Consider the following 16,749-nt stretch of genomic DNA (forward strand, 5'->3'; position numbering starts at 1 on the left):
CTCCCAAGATATTAAATTATAGATTAATATTCTAGAGAATATTGCAGAATAGATATGTACGTGTGAGAGTTTATCTAGCTAGCTCATCATCCGTTTCGGAGGAGGAATTTTTGTTGTGCAGTACTACATGATCATGTATATATATGATCACGATAAGTTTTTTATCAACTACTTGCAACTTTTCATTTAAATATACACCGGATAAATAGCCTATATATATATATATAATAATTAATATGCTAGCTTTTATATATTCTTTTCTCCTTGATCTGTTATATAATTATTAATTCTTTTTTTTTTTTAGATGCTGTTCTGATAATGATTTGGCTGGCTATTTGGTACGTATATTCTTATTTCTTTGTCATATTGACGTGTATTAACACACACCAAGCCAATTAAACTCATACATGCGTTACTTCGGTGATCTCTAGTCTCATCGACATCATCTTCAGCCTAATTTGAGACCTTCAACTTCGATCGATCATGAGTTGTAACTTAAATATCCTATGATCAGTAGTACTAATCTTTGTTTTTTCTTTTTTATTTTGACAAGATATATATCCAAAAATATTAATTATTAATTTCAATACCTAATTAAAAAATATTTTTTAATTAAAAATACTCTAATTTCTTGTCTTAATTAATTTAATCAGATTATTGTAAGGACGATGTAATCGAGAGCACGTACAACCAAATTAGGTGCTTTTGCTGATCATGACTAATATAATTGTGGGGGAGGATTTGAGAGACAAGAGATCCTCAGAACGTGCATGAATTGCCCTTATATGTAATATCTAGGAATATAATGATCCACTAATTATTCATGATAAAGATATATAGAAGAAAAATTAGGTGCTTTAGTTTCCATAATTGGAAAGATATGTAATTTGGATTAATTTCCGACAATTATATATAGATCATTTTAACTCTACTCATGACCTAATTATATATTATGGTCTGGCCAAACAATTTATAAAAGGGTTGCATTTGCAGGATCTTTTGTTTTCAGAACATCATTGAAATCAAACACAAGCTATTTTTCGATTTCAAATCACTAGAAAATGATGTCGAATTTTTAAGCACGTGGATTCGTCTCTTTAGGTTAGGTGACAATAATAATAATAATTATTATTATAACCCCACTAGAAATAGGTGGCCATGTAAGAGACATCAAATTACTCACAAATGATATAAACTTCGAATAATCTGAAATTGCTGGAAGGTGTTGGAAAATGTTTGATAAAAGTTGCCTGCGACTTGGGATTAGAGTAGGCCATGTTGCACAGAATTTTCCGTCGACTACCATTTCAAAGGAATTACCGGAAGGAGTCTTTAAGCCTTATTGCCAGTGCAAAAAATTATTAATTTAATAGGGAGGGAGAAAGCCTTTTTCCCGTGCCGGGGGGCGTTTGATTTTCTCATAAGATTACACATCAAGGTTTATCTCATGCAACATTTCAATTATTAAGGGGAAAAAAAAAAAAGGTTATAATTGCATTGAAATTCACAATTCACCAAAAGAAAAATAATTCAATTCACAAAAAGCATAATCCATACAATTTTGATTCCCCATAAATCATTTTTTCTTCTCCAAAATACTTTGAACATCAAGTTTCGAAATATTCACTAAGACAATCTTGACATGCAGGCATCCACAGTGCGTAGTAGCTCAATAGTATGCTTTCCGAGGATTGTTCTGTAAGGAGAGAACAAAATTAAGGCATACACAAAAAGAACTCATGATTTGTTAAATATAACTGTAGACATCTATTTGGCACAATCTACAGTGAAAAGGACTAAACGGTAGTACCAGAGGGTTAGGTCTGTAACGATAGCCAAGCATCATCCGCTTCTTGTACTGCTCATATATATCATCCTCAGGAGTCACCTCCCCAGGCTCGTGAGCACCAACCCCCAAGTTGTTCATCTTAACATCACCTGCCATAATCGGATCTGCAATACCATTTCTGGAGCTCCCCAGACCCTCACCTGCAGTTCACATCAACGTTACAACATCTCTCACCCAAAAAGTAAAGCAACCCAGCATCTTGACAATATTTATTTGAGGAATGTTATGGATCAACTACCATTCACTCCCATACTTCACACCCATTCATAGAGTGTGGAGTGGTGAATAATAGCTGATGAGAAAATTTTTTCTATTTATAGAGCAACAGTTGAGTCAAAGAAGGTCCCGAGCTAAAAAATTGCAAGGACATGTTGATGATTGAGCTTAATGCCCTACTTATTCCCAAGTAAATAAGAAAAATATAAAAATTTAGAAGTAAAATGATATTAACGGTTTCGCCTGAATCAGATTATATGACCAAAAGGCACATGCATTTGTTTCTGTGGGGGTATGTGCATGTGTGAGACTGACTTTTTGTGTGTGTGTGTGTGTGTGTGTGTGTGTGTGTGTGTGTGAGAGAGAGAGAGGCACCTTCTCTCCAACCCATTTTAGACAAGAGCTTATGCCCCACATTATCAGCCTGGATTTTAGCCTTTTCCGCAGCCTCTCTGGCAGCTTTCTGTGCAGCTGCATCATTACAGGTAGCCAAGAACTTCTCAAGCTCCCCTTGTGGGATGTAATCACCCATGTGATGCCCTTTTTTAGCAGGACCTCCTGTACCCAGAAAGAAAAGGAATTACTCATGGTAAGCAGGAAAAGAGAAAGTACACTGGAAGACCAAATATTGAGATAAAATAGTTCGTCAATTATAAAAGCTCAAATGAAAATCGCACCAAGGAAACTAAAGCAAATTCAGTTTATCAAGGAGAAAATATAGACCTTGAAGAGAAGCAGGTGGAGGCATTTCATCTTTCGACTGTTTAGGTTGTCTCAATCTCTCTTCCTGTGCAGCCTTCTTCATGTAAAACTCCATCATGGCTATGGGATCTGCACCTGTCGGTGCACTAGCTTCACCTACAATAAAAAACATGTAGTAAATACCAGTATTGAAGACTATCAGAAGCCTTCTTAAATTGGATGGCATCCCTACACTACACGATAGCAATCAAGCTAAATATAAGTATACCCCAAGGTCTAGCTGACACACAAACTACGTATCTAAAAACCTGAAGAAAGCAATTTGATTTTTGTTTAGAATGTGACTAGAACACATTCTAAAACCCTACTATAAATCTCCACTTAAAAAAGAATACCAAAATCACCATATTTTCCTGACCAATTAAACAGCCGATCACAAACTCCTTGCCACTGAATAAAAAAAAGGGTTTATCATCCAGCATTCAAATTAATTAGTCCCTTTTCTATTTTTATCATTAACTATTCAATTCTTTGTCTGAACAAGAAGCCACATTTCTAAGCCTTTCTGGCAAGTAACTGAAGGAAATCCTTTCAATTTCTATAGGAACTGTTCGAAGTCTTTTAGGGCTTGTTTGGAAAAAGTTTCCATTCCAAAATTCTCATCTCATCTCCTTCCCAAACATCATCACTCAAACACAAATACTTTCAAACTAATCATTATAACTTTTCCAAACTTTCAAACAAAAAATTAAAAACAATTTAATTTTTTCAAATCCCCAAATAAAAATAATATTAAAAAACTATATTCTAACAATATTTTAACTTTATAATATTTTTTATTCAACTTTTTTTTCTCTCATCTCCCAAAACCCCATAAAACATTAACTCAAACCATCTCAGATTTTCACTAATATTCACAAACTATCTTACTATTATTCACAAATTTCTCATATCATCTCACTCCCTAAGCTTGTTCGAACTCCTGAGAATCCTGTTGCAAACTTTTGCAAAAGAGAGTGGGAGCAAAGAGGGGTTCGCTCAAGAAAGAATGGAATTAATAGTCCTTGGGCAAACAAAGAGAAAATGAAGTAATTCTGAGGACACAACATCTTACTACTATTCACAAATTATCTTACTACTATTCACAAAATTTTCATCTCATCTCATCTCATTCCCCAAGCTTGTCCGGACTCCTGAGAATCCTGTTGCAAACTTTTGCAAAAGAGAGTGGGAGCAAAGAGGGGTTCGCTCAAGAAAGAATGAATTAATAGTCCTTGGGCAAACAAAGAGAAAAGGAAGTAATTCTGAGGATACAACATCAGTGAAGAATGAATGGTCCTAAAAACAAAGGGTTCTTGTTTGGTTGTACATATAAGAGGCCAACACATAAAAAAATCACTCATACTGTGAAATAACTTATCCTAGAGTCCTGTTATAACAATTGCCGCACATTCACTTTTACCGTCAATGCCAACTGCTACACTGAGCTAGTACAGTGAGACCAGTATCTAAAATCAGCCAAATACTGAAGATCCTGAACCCATCATAGCAAGGAACCAACTAAAAATGTTTTTAGAATACTTGTTTTGATAAGTGTTTTTAAAAGACACAGAGAAAAAATGCTTTTATATCATTACCAGATCTTCCTGCTGATGCTGTTTGAACTCTTGGATCCTCAGCAGTATCATATAAAGCAGAGGCAGGGGTTTGATAGTGCTTCTGAAAAGACCTTTGTGAAGCACTAGTGGATTTAGTAGCTGAAGTACTCGTGCCACCTTGAAAACAGTAAAAAATAAAATAAACTACAAAAAAAGAAAGAAAAATAACAATAATAGTGGCAACGCAACAGTGGTAGTAACTGATAATGGTACTTTGCAATAGCAGTAGTAGAAGTAATAGCAACAATGATAACGTAAATTTATTGATGTTTTAATAACAAAAACAGTAGGAGTAGAGATAACAATAACTACATAATTAAAAAACTCAATAACAAACGTAGCCGTCCCTTTGTTTTTTTTTTTTTTTTTTTTTTTTTTTTTGGGGGGGGGGGGGGGGGGGGGGGAGGCAAGATCATGACAAACGGAAAGACAAAAAAGCTAATGATTCTTCTCCTAGGATCATGGAACAGTATGTTTATACTGATGATACCCAAATTAAAAAGCCATTTGAAGAAGAGTAGTATGTTCGATTGACCTCAGAGAATTTTCCTTTTAATGAATGGAAACTTTTCATTCTTAACTTTCAATGTTAAATTAATTGGTCACTTTTTACTTAATTTACTCCAAAACTATAACTTGGAAAAAGACAAATAAATCAGCTATACAAAAGATCGTACAACTCAATCTAACTTTATAATGTTGTTCTATTTTTGTTGTATAAGCTAATAAAGTTTATTAAAAATTCCCTTGGTTCAAATCTAACTCACCATATTTTGTTTCATTAATGAATATATATTACAGCTTGTAGAATTATTGTAAACTGAAAATTTTAGTAAATGCCCATGATTAGGGAGAAGTGAGGATGTGACACCCCAGTCCCACATTGGGAAAGGAAATAACTCACAGAGTAAGTTATAAAGTTAGTTATGGGGGCTAAACCCACATTTGCTACTTACTATGTGATTCTAAGGAAATTTCAAATTGACTAGTCTTTTATAGCTTATAGTAAAAATGTGGCTAGCACTTTCCCTGAGTGGTTACATATGGTATTAAAACTACATAATAAGACTAACCATGTGAGTCTTGAGCAGTGTATGACATGACCACGATGAGGATTTCGAAGATTTAAGAGAGAGTTTGAAACACCTCAGTCCCCACATTGGAAAAAGGAATAACTTTTTTTTATAACCAAAAAGTTTATTAAATCACGTAATTAGGCATGGCCCAAGTACACAGGAAGTATACAAGAGAAAAACATCTAATTACAAGCTAAGGCTGAAAAACAGCACAAATGTCATTAAGACTATTCCCATCCATTACAATAACCGAAGCCCAAAGCAACAAAGTACGAAAAAAAAAAAGCTCTAAACCCTTCCACCGATCGTTCTCTATTGTCAAAAAGGAAAAACAGAGTGTAAAACCCTAGTCCCACATTGAAAATATGTATAACCCACAGAGAGTGAATGGGTTATTAAGATATCTTTAGTCATAGGTGCTAAGTCCTACATTGGCTACTTTTGTTTATATATATATATATATAAGTCCTACTTTGGCTACATACTAGTTGACACTGAGCTTAATGGGTGATTCTATGAAAGCTTCAAATTGACTAGTCTTTTTGGGATATATAGAAAAGGCTAGCGCTTTGCTCGAGTCGTTAAAGAGGATCCCTAAACTAAATCCCACCTCCAAATACCCTCATTTGCAAGAATGAGTAAATTGCAATGCCACCCAACTTTGAGGAGAGTTTCATTAGGTAAACTTCCATATACAAAAACAACCACATAACCAATACTAAAGTACCAACCATTATGAGATGTTTGGGGTTCCCTGTTCCGTGAAAGAGCCTTTTCCTCTTCAGCAAGTCGATACTCATAATATTTATAATCCGCACAACTCTCATCAAATAGAAACCTGCAAAATAATATATAACACATTTTTTTGGTCAGTAAACAATTTTATTGAGAACAAGAATAGGGAATAGCCCAAATACAAAGGACATATACAAGAGTGTCACCTATGCAAGATAATCTAGTGACACGTATAACAACACATCTTAAAGCATTAGAATTTCTTTTTTTAGTGGGCAGTTTACAAATGAAAAATATACAGATGTTACTAAAGTGAGAAAATTATGTTTAACCCGAATTTACTTATTATGCATGACAAATTATATATTAAGATGTTATCAGGGTTGGGAAATGGCCATGCACAGAAACACCATAGATTGAAAACAACCAGAGCAAAAGCCAAGAGACAACCTAATATGCTTCATTGTCATGAGGTCTTACTTAAAAGGGCTATCTCCAGGGTTCTTCTGACGTGTAATATGCTCAAACTGCCTTCCATTTTTAGCCACAAAACTTGCTAATTTGTCAGCAACTTTCTTCACTGTAGGATCAGTTGGAGAAGGTAGTGCTGCATATCACTTACAAATTGATTAATACCGAGACCATGAACAAGGGAATGCAAATTACTCTTGTAGCAGGCTTGCCACATATTCCAAATCTTTCATTGAACATCTCTTTCCACCAATGTTGATAGGTAAAAAAGGTATAAGCTGCAGTCATGAGACAAGAAATATTCAAGAATGTTTTGTCCTCTTCATCCATACCAATTCAAGAGTAGAGACACCCTCAGATGATTTCATCAAGAAGATTTATTCAATGAAAAAGAAGAAAGACTGATATAAAAAATCAAAACAAAGGAGACAACAACATCCAACACTTTGGAAATGACATTCGCCAGACCCATAGCTTTTTTAATTGTTAAAAATAAATAGAAATGTGCAGGGATTGATAAAAGAGAAAGCAGTAAACTTTAGTTAGCCTCCACACAAATGATTTCCTAGGAGCTCCGAAGAGCGTGATGAGAAGAATTAAAGATGATATATTCATAATCATCATAGTCACTTGTCATAACAAAGTAGGTACAACATTCGACAAAAATGTCCAGATACTGTATAAAATGCATAAAAATGTAATCAACTCTGTTCTATAATCATCCATTTCCCTACTTTCATATCTCTTTCCCAAGTAACAACCAAACAGAGTGGAAAGGCGGCCATTGGGTGTGAAACATGTGCTGTATTCGAAAACCATGAATCGGCCATAAGTGCCTTAAAATTTGGTATTAAAATACACATTTTATTAAAGAGAAGAAACGATTTCGTGTAAAAGCAATGCACTCTCAGTAGTTGAGAAATGACAACAACCAGTAATGAGTGAACTGGGAAAAGGAAACATTTGACTTTTCATCATGACTTTACAACGTATCATGATTAAAATCACCATTAAAATCATAATGATGGCCAATTTAAGGACTAAACCAAAAAAGGAAGGTTATAAAACAAAGGAAAAGAATTATCAAAATTAATCAACCATATAAAAAGGGGGAGTGGAGATAGATAAAGATATAGCAAGTGCACATAATAGCTACTTAGACAAAATCAAGTGTGAAAAATTATAATTAAATATAAAAATCAAGTTAGCACATAGATTTCCATATTGCACTCATGCATGAGGTATGCAGTATGAATGATAGAATTAGCATGACATGTTTTTAAAAACATGTACATATCGAGAGCAGCAAAAACAATATAGAGAGAAAAAGATAGCTGAAAGTAGTGGGAATCTTTTCTTAATCTGTTCCTCACTATATCCAAATACCAACAGATCCGCAGACTGTCCACAGAAACCCAACCAATAAAAGAAAAATTATATAAGCAGTTATTACCAACATCCCCTTCTCTAGATGAATGCTCAGACGCATCCACTTGATCTAACTTCTGTCGTTTCATTGGTGCATCAGCTGAAACTTTTCCAGCATCAATTTCATCTTCATCCTCATCTGCACCTAACTTGACAGGAGGCACCACAATCTTCGATTTCTGTTTCAAGCTGAAAGCAAGTTTTCCACCTGAAGCAGACTGGGGGTTCTTGTGTGTATCATCAGTCTTAAACTCTGTACTTGTTTTATTAATGGAAGGATTAGCATTCAATGACCCTGATTTAATTTTGATTGGTCTAGACACCTCTAGTTTGGCACTGTTCTCCTTTTCATTCTCCTTTACTTGTTGAAGCTGTTTGAACCTCTCCATGAACGAACCATCATTAGCAAAGAGGCTAGGAGGCACCGCTTTATCCATGCGCAAAGAACCAAGTATGCCTAGGCTGTTACAGCCAATAACTGTTTGACAAACAAGCTTCCAAGATATTTAGAAAATGCACAGGAACTTCGGGTCTCATCTTTCTCATTCTTAAGCGAACTGCAGTTCTTAATCAATTAATGGTAATACTAACCAATAGGTAATAAATTTATGAAGAAGTTAAACATAGACATGAAAAAACCAGCATAAAATAAAACTTGGTCACCTACAATACCCAGATCTTTAATCAAAAGAAGTGTGACCCACCTAACAATTGTGAAGTAAATCTTCTACTACAAAAATAGTTACAGAGTTTAAATTAAAATTATGGAAACATCGGGTGAAAAAAATGATGTGGACGAGTGTCAACTGTGATAACCAAAAATAATAAGCATATTCAGCTAGCAATAACACTAAAGAAATCTTCCAAAAACACATTGATGGCTACACCAACTTGTCCATAAAACCAATAAATATTAAACACACCACACACCACATTCCAAACCATAAAATACAAATCAGGGTTTGAGGCGGAGGCTGTGCATATCAACTTTAATTCGAAACTATGATTTCCACCATGACCCAAAAAAGTAGAAAAGTAATCTCGGTAAAACATCTTTTAAATTAGATTTAAAAAAAAAAAAAAAAAAAAAAAGCCAAAATTTGGCATCTTCCAACCTTATGTAAACAATCAATACGTCTAAACTATTGGATCACATTAGGGTTCATAAAATTCAAGCCTTTTATTTAATTATTGGAACCGAAACCCTAGTGACCTTAAAATCAATAGTAATCCGTACTCATTAACCGCCAATCACTGACCCCACATGGTAAAGCAAATAGCCCAAAATTTCAAAACCCTTGAAGCTTGTACCAAAAGCCACACACAAACTCAAATACGAGCACACGTACATGAAGGCAAAAATAAACACAAGAATTGCAACCCTATCCTCCCCACGAAAACCAAATCAATCGCGAAATCCGAAAATCCAAAACCAGAAGAAAGGGTAAAGAATTATTTACCGGAATATGCTCGATAAGAATCTAACTCGAGTGGAAGTCTCCGAACGATCGTCCAGGAAGCAAGATTTTATTTTGCCCTAATATGTGGTATCAAAATGGGTTTGAGAACGAGAGAATGACACAGGAGAAAGCAGAGTTGATGATACCAATACGTGTATTTGTAGTCTTGGAGGCGTGATTTTATCATTTTAGGCTAATTTATCGTTCCAATTTTTTTAAATTTTAATATAAAATTTATTTTTTTTTAATTTTAAAATAATAATAATAATATTAAAAAATAATATTTTATCACCTCAATTAAATTTAACATTTAAATACAGTCTTAGTCAATTCACATTCACCTAAGTTTATTTTATTTTTATTTTTTTCAGACAAATAGGCTTATTCCTAATCTATTTAATTATATTAAAAAGTCAATTTTTGACTTTGACATTCATACCATATTAGTCGGTGTTAAAATTCCTTCACATATACCACAATCATAACGCTTTACATGCTACCATTTCAGTTAAAAAATAAAAAAAAGTTTTTTATTTTACTCTGCTTGCCTCTGTCCAGACAAGCTAAAAATAAAGTTTAAGATTTTATTTGGAACTTAAATTCATCTTAACTCATCATTACAATTTTTTTAAATTCTAACACAAAATATAATAAATAATTCAACTTTTTTAAATTTTAAAATAATAATAATAATAATAATAATAAATAATATTATAACAATATTTTATCATCTCAACTTAACTCAACTCAACTCAACTCAGTTCAATATCCAAACGCAACCTAAGGCCTTCGTTTTGGAGTCAAAGAGTTTAACAAAGAAAATCGATTTATAACAAAAGAGAAGTAGAAGTGGTGAAGTAGTGTGCGAGTTAGCAAGTCGAGCGTGCTCATTCAAACGACATCATCCAACCGGTTAACCAGGTAACCCAAGTTTATATGACAACGAGTGATTGGCACCAAGTGCATGATAAAATAACCGATTGAAAGAATAACCGTCTAGAAGCAAATTTCAAACTCTTGAAAATGTATTTTTGATGATAGTGAGTGAAACGATACTTGAAAAAAAAAAAACCGCTTTATTTAAACCATATATATTTTGGAAAAATACTTTTATGTGTTTCACTTTCTTTTCCGCTTGCTCTCTCTCAAATCAATATCACTTCAACCACGAGGCCAAACCATTGTATACTTATGCATTAAATTGTGTTGCGGGTGTGGAGGTGTCGTGATCTCATCTCAAGAATTTTGTTTTAGATCCTGTAGCGGTTAGTGATTTATTGTTTCCCATAATGATATTTTTGTTTACCTGCAAATATATTGGTATTTCCTGTTCTAAGAAACAGCTTGATAGATGTGTTTACATTTTTTTCCATATTTTGCTTTAGAGAAGATACAACCCCTGCATCTATTGGAAAGAGTTATTTTGGGACAATTTAAATTCCATCATAAATGCTTTTGTTGGTCCTTGGTTAGGCATGGGAGACTTTGTCTCCATTACCAACCAGTCTGAAAAAAGTGGTGGTCTCCCTTTTGCATGCCCCTCCAATCCATCTGGTTTAATCTCTTTTATTAATCATAGTGAATTTATTGATATTGGAGTCTCAGGCTCACCTTTTACCTGATCAGACAAGAGACATTGTCTGGCTAATATTAGAGAGAGGCTAGACAGAGGCATTGCTAACATCCAATGGAGAATCATGTTCCTTGATGCCCATCTCACAAACCTTACTATGGATTCCTCGGATCATGCTCCCATCATTCTTTCTACCAAAATGATCAATAACCAGAAAAAACCTTTCAAGTTTGAGTTTTGGACTAGGGACCCCTCTAATTTGGATGTGGTTAGTAGTGCCTGGCATTTTCCCTTCTCTGGCACTCCTGCTTATAAATTATGTAGGAAGTTGAAAGCCATTAAACATGCATGCTCTTAAAATCTGGAACAAGAATACTTTTGGCAACACCCATGTTGAAAAGGAAAGCAGATATCTTACATTCAACTGATGCATCTATCCAAAAAAACAATTCAGCTGATATGGGAATGGGGCTGTTTTTTTTTTTTTTTTTGGGGGGGGGGGGGTGGGGGGGGGGGGGGGGGGTGGTTGAAGGAACGGTAAAAGTGAATGTGCAACAATTGTCATAACAGGACTCTAGGATAGTTATTTCATAGTATGAGTGTGATTGTTTTATGTGGTGGCCTCTTATATGTTCAACCAAACAAGAGCCCTTCGTTGTTAGGACCATTCAAATCTTCACTGATGTTGTGTCCTCATAATTACTTCATTTTCTCTGTTTGCCCAATGTCTATTAATTCCATTCTTTCTTGAGCAAACCCCTCTTTGCTCCCACTCTCTTTTGCAAAAGTTTGCAACAGGATTCTCAGGACAAGCTTGGAAGTGAAATGAGATAAAAAAAATTTGTGAATAATAGTAAGATAATTTATGAATAGTACTAAAATAGTTTGATGTTTTATAAAATTTTGAAAAATTAGAAGAAAAAATTGAATATAGTTAAAATATTGTAGAATATAGTTTTTTTAATATTATTTTTGTTTGCAGATTTAAAAAAGTTGAATTGTTTTTTATTTTTTGTTTGAAAGTTTGGCAAAATTGTAATGATTAGTTTAAAAAAATTGTAATAATTAATTTGAAAGTATTTGTATTTGAGTGATACATCTCAAAGCATTAGAATTTCTTTTTTTAGTTATAAATGCCAAATAGCCAGATGTTACTAAAATGAAAAAATTATGTATAACCCGAATTTACTTATTGAGAAATATCAGAACCGATCGGGTGTTATTAGCATTTTTACACCATCCAATAGGAACTCAACACATGAAATTTATTTATCTTACAGTGAATCCTACCTTATTGAATTAGCTCTACTACTTTCCCCGTCCTCTCCCCTCCAATCAGCTCTACACCAGACCTTAGAAATTCAAACCCCTCCCTGCTACTCGGTAAAAGTTGATGCCAATAAAGAATCAAAATCGCACTCCACAAAGAATCAAAATCTCACATCCACACTGTAAGTTTTCTGAGAAAAATCTTAACCTTAGAATAAAACTCTATACACAACAAAGCGCATAATTGTTCTTCCCCCAAACCACCAAAATACAGAATAAAAAACGTAGCAACACATGTATGTTGAACAGATGAAGGATACTCAACTATATTATTTAAAATAAGCACAAACGAAATATTTGTTACAATAATGTCAATAAATGGAGTTGGAATGTGGACGTTGCAAGGGAAGATTTGCAAATGGAGATGAGATTGCTCTGGATCTCTTTAAGAGCCTTTCACAGTGCAGGCAATAGTAATTTCAATTACTCTAGAATGAGAGAGAGAGAGAGAGAGAGTGCATTTTCCTCGACTTGTAATCTGATTGTTTTGGTTTTTTTCTCACTGGGAGTCTAGGACTGAAGGAATAGAGACGAGGGAGGATGCTGACGAGGGTGGGGGCAGAGAGAGAGAGAGAGAGAGATCGGGCACACAGGAGAAAGAAGAAAAAAGTGATCTACTGCATGTGGGTCTATTTTCTATGTTGCAAAAATCAATATGTGGCAGGTGCTCATCGTTGGTGTAAAAATGAATATTACACCCGACCACTCACAAGCATCTCCCTTATTATGCATGACAAATTATATATTAAGATGTTATCAGGGTGGGGGAAATGGCCATGCACAGAAACGCCTTAGATTGAAAACAACCAAAGCAAAAGCCAAGAGACAACCTAATATGCTTCAATGTAATGAGGTCTTACTTAAAAGGGCTATCTCCAGGGTTCTTCTGACGTGTAATATGCTCAAATTGCCTTCCATTTTTAGCCACAAAACTTGCTAATTTGTCAGCAACTTTCTTCACTGTAGGATCAACTTACAAACTGATTAATACCGGGAGCATGAACAAGGGAATGCAAATCACTCTTGTAGCAGGCTTGCCACATATTCCAAATCTTTCATTGAACATCTCTTTCCACCAATGTTGATAGGTACTAAAGGTAAAAGCTACAGTCATGAGACGAGAAATAGTCAAGAATGTTTTGTCCTCTTCATCCATACCAATTCAAGAGTAGAGACACACCCTCAGATGATTTCATCAAGAAGATTTATTCAATGAAAAAGAAGAAAGACTGATATAAAAAATCAAAACAAAGGAGACAACAACATCCAACACTTTGGAATCGATATTCGCCAGACCCATAGCTTTTTTAATTGTTAAAAATAAATAGAAATGTGCGGGGATTGAGAAAAGAGAGAGCAGTAAACTTTAGTTAGCCTCCACACAAATGATTTCCTAGGAGCTCTGAAGAGCGTGATGAGGAGAATTAAAGATGAGATATTCATAATCATCATAGTCGTCATAACAAATTAGGTACAACATTCGAGAAAAATGTCCAGATACTGTATAAAGTGCATAAAAATGTAAACAACTCTGTTCTATAATCATCCATTTCCCTACTTTCATATCTCTTTCCCAAGTAACAACCAAACAGAGTGGAAAGGCGGCCATTGGGTGTGAAACATGTGCTGTATTTGAAAACCATGAATCGGTCATAAAGTGCCTTAAAAATTGGTATTAAAATACACATTTTATTAAAGAGAAGAAACGATTTTGTGTAAAAGCAATGCACTCTCAGTAGTTGAGAAATGACAACAACCAGTAATGAGTGAACTGGGAAAAGGAAACATTTGACTTTTCATCATGACTTTATATTCACATGAGGAAGATTATAATCACCATTAAAATCATAATGATGGCCAATTTAAGGACTAAACCAAAAAAGGAAGGTTATAAAACAAAGGAAAAGAATTATCAAAATAAATCAACCATACAAAAAGTGGGAGTGGAGATAGATAAAGATATAGCAAATGCACATAATAGCTACTTAGACAAAATCAAGTGTGAAAAATTATAATTAAATACAAAAATTAAGTTAGCACATATATTTCCATATTGCACTCATGCATGAAGTATGCAGTATGAATGATAGAATTAGCAAGACATGTTTTTAAAAACATGTACATATCGAGAGCAGCAAAAACAATATAGAGAGTAAAAGATAGCTGAAAGTAGTGGGAATCTTTTCCTAATCTGTTCCTCACTAGATCCAAATACCAACAGATCCGCAGACTGTCCACAGAAACCCAACCAAATAAAAGAAAAATTATATAAGCAGTTATTACCAACATCCCCTTCTCTAGATGAATGCTCAGAGGCATCCACTTGATCTAACTTCTGTCGTTTCATTGGTGCATCAGCTGAAACTTTTCCAGCATCAATTTCATCTTCATCCTCATCTGCACCTAACTTGACAGGAGGCACCACAATCTTCGATTTCTTTTTCAAGCTGAAAGCAAGTTTTCCACCTGAAGCAGACTGGGGGTTCTTGCGTGTATCATTAGTCTTAAACTCTGTACTTGTTTTATTAACAGAAGGATTAGCAGTCAATGACCCTGATTTAATTTTGATTGGTCTAGACACCTCTAGTTTGGCACTGTTCTCCTTTTCATTCTCCTTTACTTGTTGAAGCTGTTTGAACCTCTCCATGAACGAACCATCATTAGCAAAGAGGCTAGGAGGCACCGCTTTATCCATGGGCAAAGAACCAAGTATGCCTAGGCTGTTACAGCCAATAACTGTTTGACAAACAAGCTTCCAAGATATTTAGAAAATGCACAGGAACTTCGGGTCTCATCTTTCTCATTCTTAAGCGAACTGCAGTTCTTAATCAATTAATGGTAATACTAACCAATAGATGATAAATTTATGAAGAAGTTAAACATAGACATGAAAAAACCAGCATAAAATAAAACTTGGTCACCTACAATCACCCAGATCTTTAATCACAAGAAGTGTGACCCACCTAACAATTGTGAAGTAAATCTTCTAATACAAAAAAAAAGTTACAGAGTTTAAATTAAAATTATGGAAACATCGGGTGAAAAAAATGATGTGGACGAGTGTCAACTGTGATAACCAAAAATTGTAAGCATATTCAGCTAGCAAGCACACTAAAGAAATCGTCCAAAACACATTGATGGCTACACCAACTTGTCCATAAAACCAATAAATATTAAACACACCACACACCACATTCCAAACCATAAAATACAAATCAGAGTTTGAGGCGGAGGCTGTGCATATCAACTTTAATTCGAAACTATGATTTCCACCGTGACCCAAAAAGTAGAAAAGTAATCTCGGTAAAACATCTTTTAAATTAGATTTTTTTTTTTTGAAAAAAAAAAAGGTCAAAATTTGGCATCTTCCAACCATACTACCATTCCACTTTCATCTCACTAACTAAGATGTAACACATTTATCACCATTGAATGATAATTTATTGGATTTTTTTATCATGTAATGGTGATGAATGTGTCATACCTTATTTAGTAGAATGAAAGTAAGATGATAATGTGGTGTATAATATTACTCTTTTACTTTTAGACCACTTGGGGCAACATTCTTCTTAGACATGAAATAACCCTAACTGCAGCAGGACTGCTCTCGCACCCTTGTGCTGGGAAAAATAATGGGTTGTTCATATAACGATTAGAGTTCTACAAAACCATTCAAATTTTATTTAAGCCTTCATTTCAATATATAAAATAGAACAGCGCTTAATGTTTCAGAAACCCATTCAGCATTCACTCAAGCTTTACTTACATGAGATAACTCGGAACAAAAGCTCACTCCACATCATACCCCTTCTCTTGAAGCTCCTGAATGACCTCATTCCTCATTCTCAGCCACAACTTCTGAGCTTCTTGCTCGAACTTCTTGTTCTGCAACTCCTTCTGATAGTTAAACGCATCCTTATCCGTTTCAATATACCCCTTTGGACCGATTGTGGTGCCGACCATGCCCCCTTTGGCAATGAATTCTTGCATTGCTTCTTCATCACCCGGATATGGAAACTCTCGCCGCTCATAGAGGTGGGCTAATTCTCTTTCTTCCTTGGGCCGAGGCTTCAGCGTCCACCAACCCAGCGGTGATGTTTCGTTGTAGAGCCAGGCGGCACCAAATATCGTGTACATGCATAACAGAGCTTTGCCAATTTGTTTCCAGAAGTAGTAGTCCTCTTTGCCCAGTCCTACTTTCTTTAAGTACTTCTCGGCATTCATCGATTTCAACAGTTCGAAACCTGAATTA

At 34.7% G+C, this 16,749-nt stretch overlaps 3 protein-coding genes across 5 annotated transcripts; all 3 read right to left on the reverse strand.

The window, feature by feature from the left end:
• Positions 1-1,474: 1,474 nt before the first annotated feature.
• Positions 1,475-9,756, reverse strand: LOC121238359 (SURP and G-patch domain-containing protein 1-like protein). 2 transcript variants are annotated; one of them, XM_041135204.1, is made up of 10 exons: positions 9,596-9,756; positions 8,840-8,865; positions 8,161-8,613; positions 6,717-6,843; positions 6,233-6,339; positions 4,405-4,542; positions 2,789-2,923; positions 2,441-2,623; positions 1,811-1,989; positions 1,475-1,696 (listed from the first exon to the last, which is right to left on the reverse strand). In XM_041135204.1, exons 3-10 carry the CDS (start codon positions 8,570-8,572, stop codon positions 1,670-1,672), a joined length of 1,308 nt encoding a protein of 435 aa, XP_040991138.1. In that variant the 5' UTR covers positions 8,573-8,613; positions 8,840-8,865; positions 9,596-9,756; the 3' UTR covers positions 1,475-1,669. The 2 variants fall into 2 exon arrangements, with proteins under 2 accessions (XP_040991138.1, XP_040991137.1); XM_041135203.1 differs by lacking the exon at positions 8,840-8,865 and having other exon boundaries at positions 9,596-9,755.
• A 4,818-nt stretch (positions 9,757-14,574) lies between these two features.
• LOC121238363 (SURP and G-patch domain-containing protein 1-like protein) lies at positions 14,575-16,399 on the reverse strand. 2 transcript variants are annotated; one of them, XM_041135210.1, is made up of 2 exons: positions 16,264-16,399; positions 14,575-15,233 (listed from the first exon to the last, which is right to left on the reverse strand). In XM_041135210.1, exons 1-2 carry the CDS (start codon positions 16,331-16,333, stop codon positions 14,590-14,592), a joined length of 714 nt encoding a protein of 237 aa, XP_040991144.1. In that variant the 5' UTR covers positions 16,334-16,399; the 3' UTR covers positions 14,575-14,589. The 2 variants fall into 2 exon arrangements, with proteins under 2 accessions (XP_040991144.1, XP_040991145.1); XM_041135211.1 differs by lacking the exon at positions 16,264-16,399 and adding an exon at positions 15,461-15,478.
• On the reverse strand, positions 15,844-16,721 carry LOC121238366. Its single transcript, XM_041135213.1, has one exon. The coding sequence runs from the start codon at positions 16,719-16,721 to the stop codon at positions 16,287-16,289; it is 435 nt and encodes a 144-aa protein (XP_040991147.1). The 3' UTR covers positions 15,844-16,286.
• Between the last annotated feature and the right edge of the window lie 28 nt (positions 16,722-16,749).

This window comes from Juglans microcarpa x Juglans regia, chromosome 7D, assembly GCF_004785595.1.
Source record: "Juglans microcarpa x Juglans regia isolate MS1-56 chromosome 7D, Jm3101_v1.0, whole genome shotgun sequence".
Lineage (NCBI taxonomy): Eukaryota > Viridiplantae > Streptophyta > Magnoliopsida > Fagales > Juglandaceae > Juglans > Juglans microcarpa x Juglans regia.

Excerpts from the sequence above, each read along its gene's own strand:
- LOC121238359 (XM_041135204.1), bottom strand. The coding sequence starts at position 8,572 with ATGGATAAAGCGGTGCCTCCTAGCCTCTTTGCTAATGATGGTTCGTTC. Across the intron at positions 6,844-8,160 it reads ATCTAGAGAAGGGGATGTTG|CACTACCTTCTCCAACTGAT; the intron begins GTAATAACTGCT and ends AGTGATATGCAG. Across the intron at positions 1,697-1,810 it reads GTTACAGACCTAACCCTCTG|AACAATCCTCGGAAAGCATA; the intron begins GTACTACCGTTT and ends CTCTCCTTACAG.
- LOC121238363 (XM_041135210.1), bottom strand. The coding sequence starts at position 16,333 with ATGAGGTCATTCAGGAGCTTCAAGAGAAGGGGTATGATGTGGAGTGAG. Across the intron at positions 15,234-16,263 it reads TTTGTTCCGAGTTATCTCAT|TTATTGGCTGTAACAGCCTA; the intron begins GTAAGTAAAGCT and ends TTTGTCAAACAG.
- LOC121238366 (XM_041135213.1), bottom strand. The coding sequence starts at position 16,721 with ATGAATGCCGAGAAGTACTTAAAGAAAGTAGGACTGGGCAAAGAGGAC.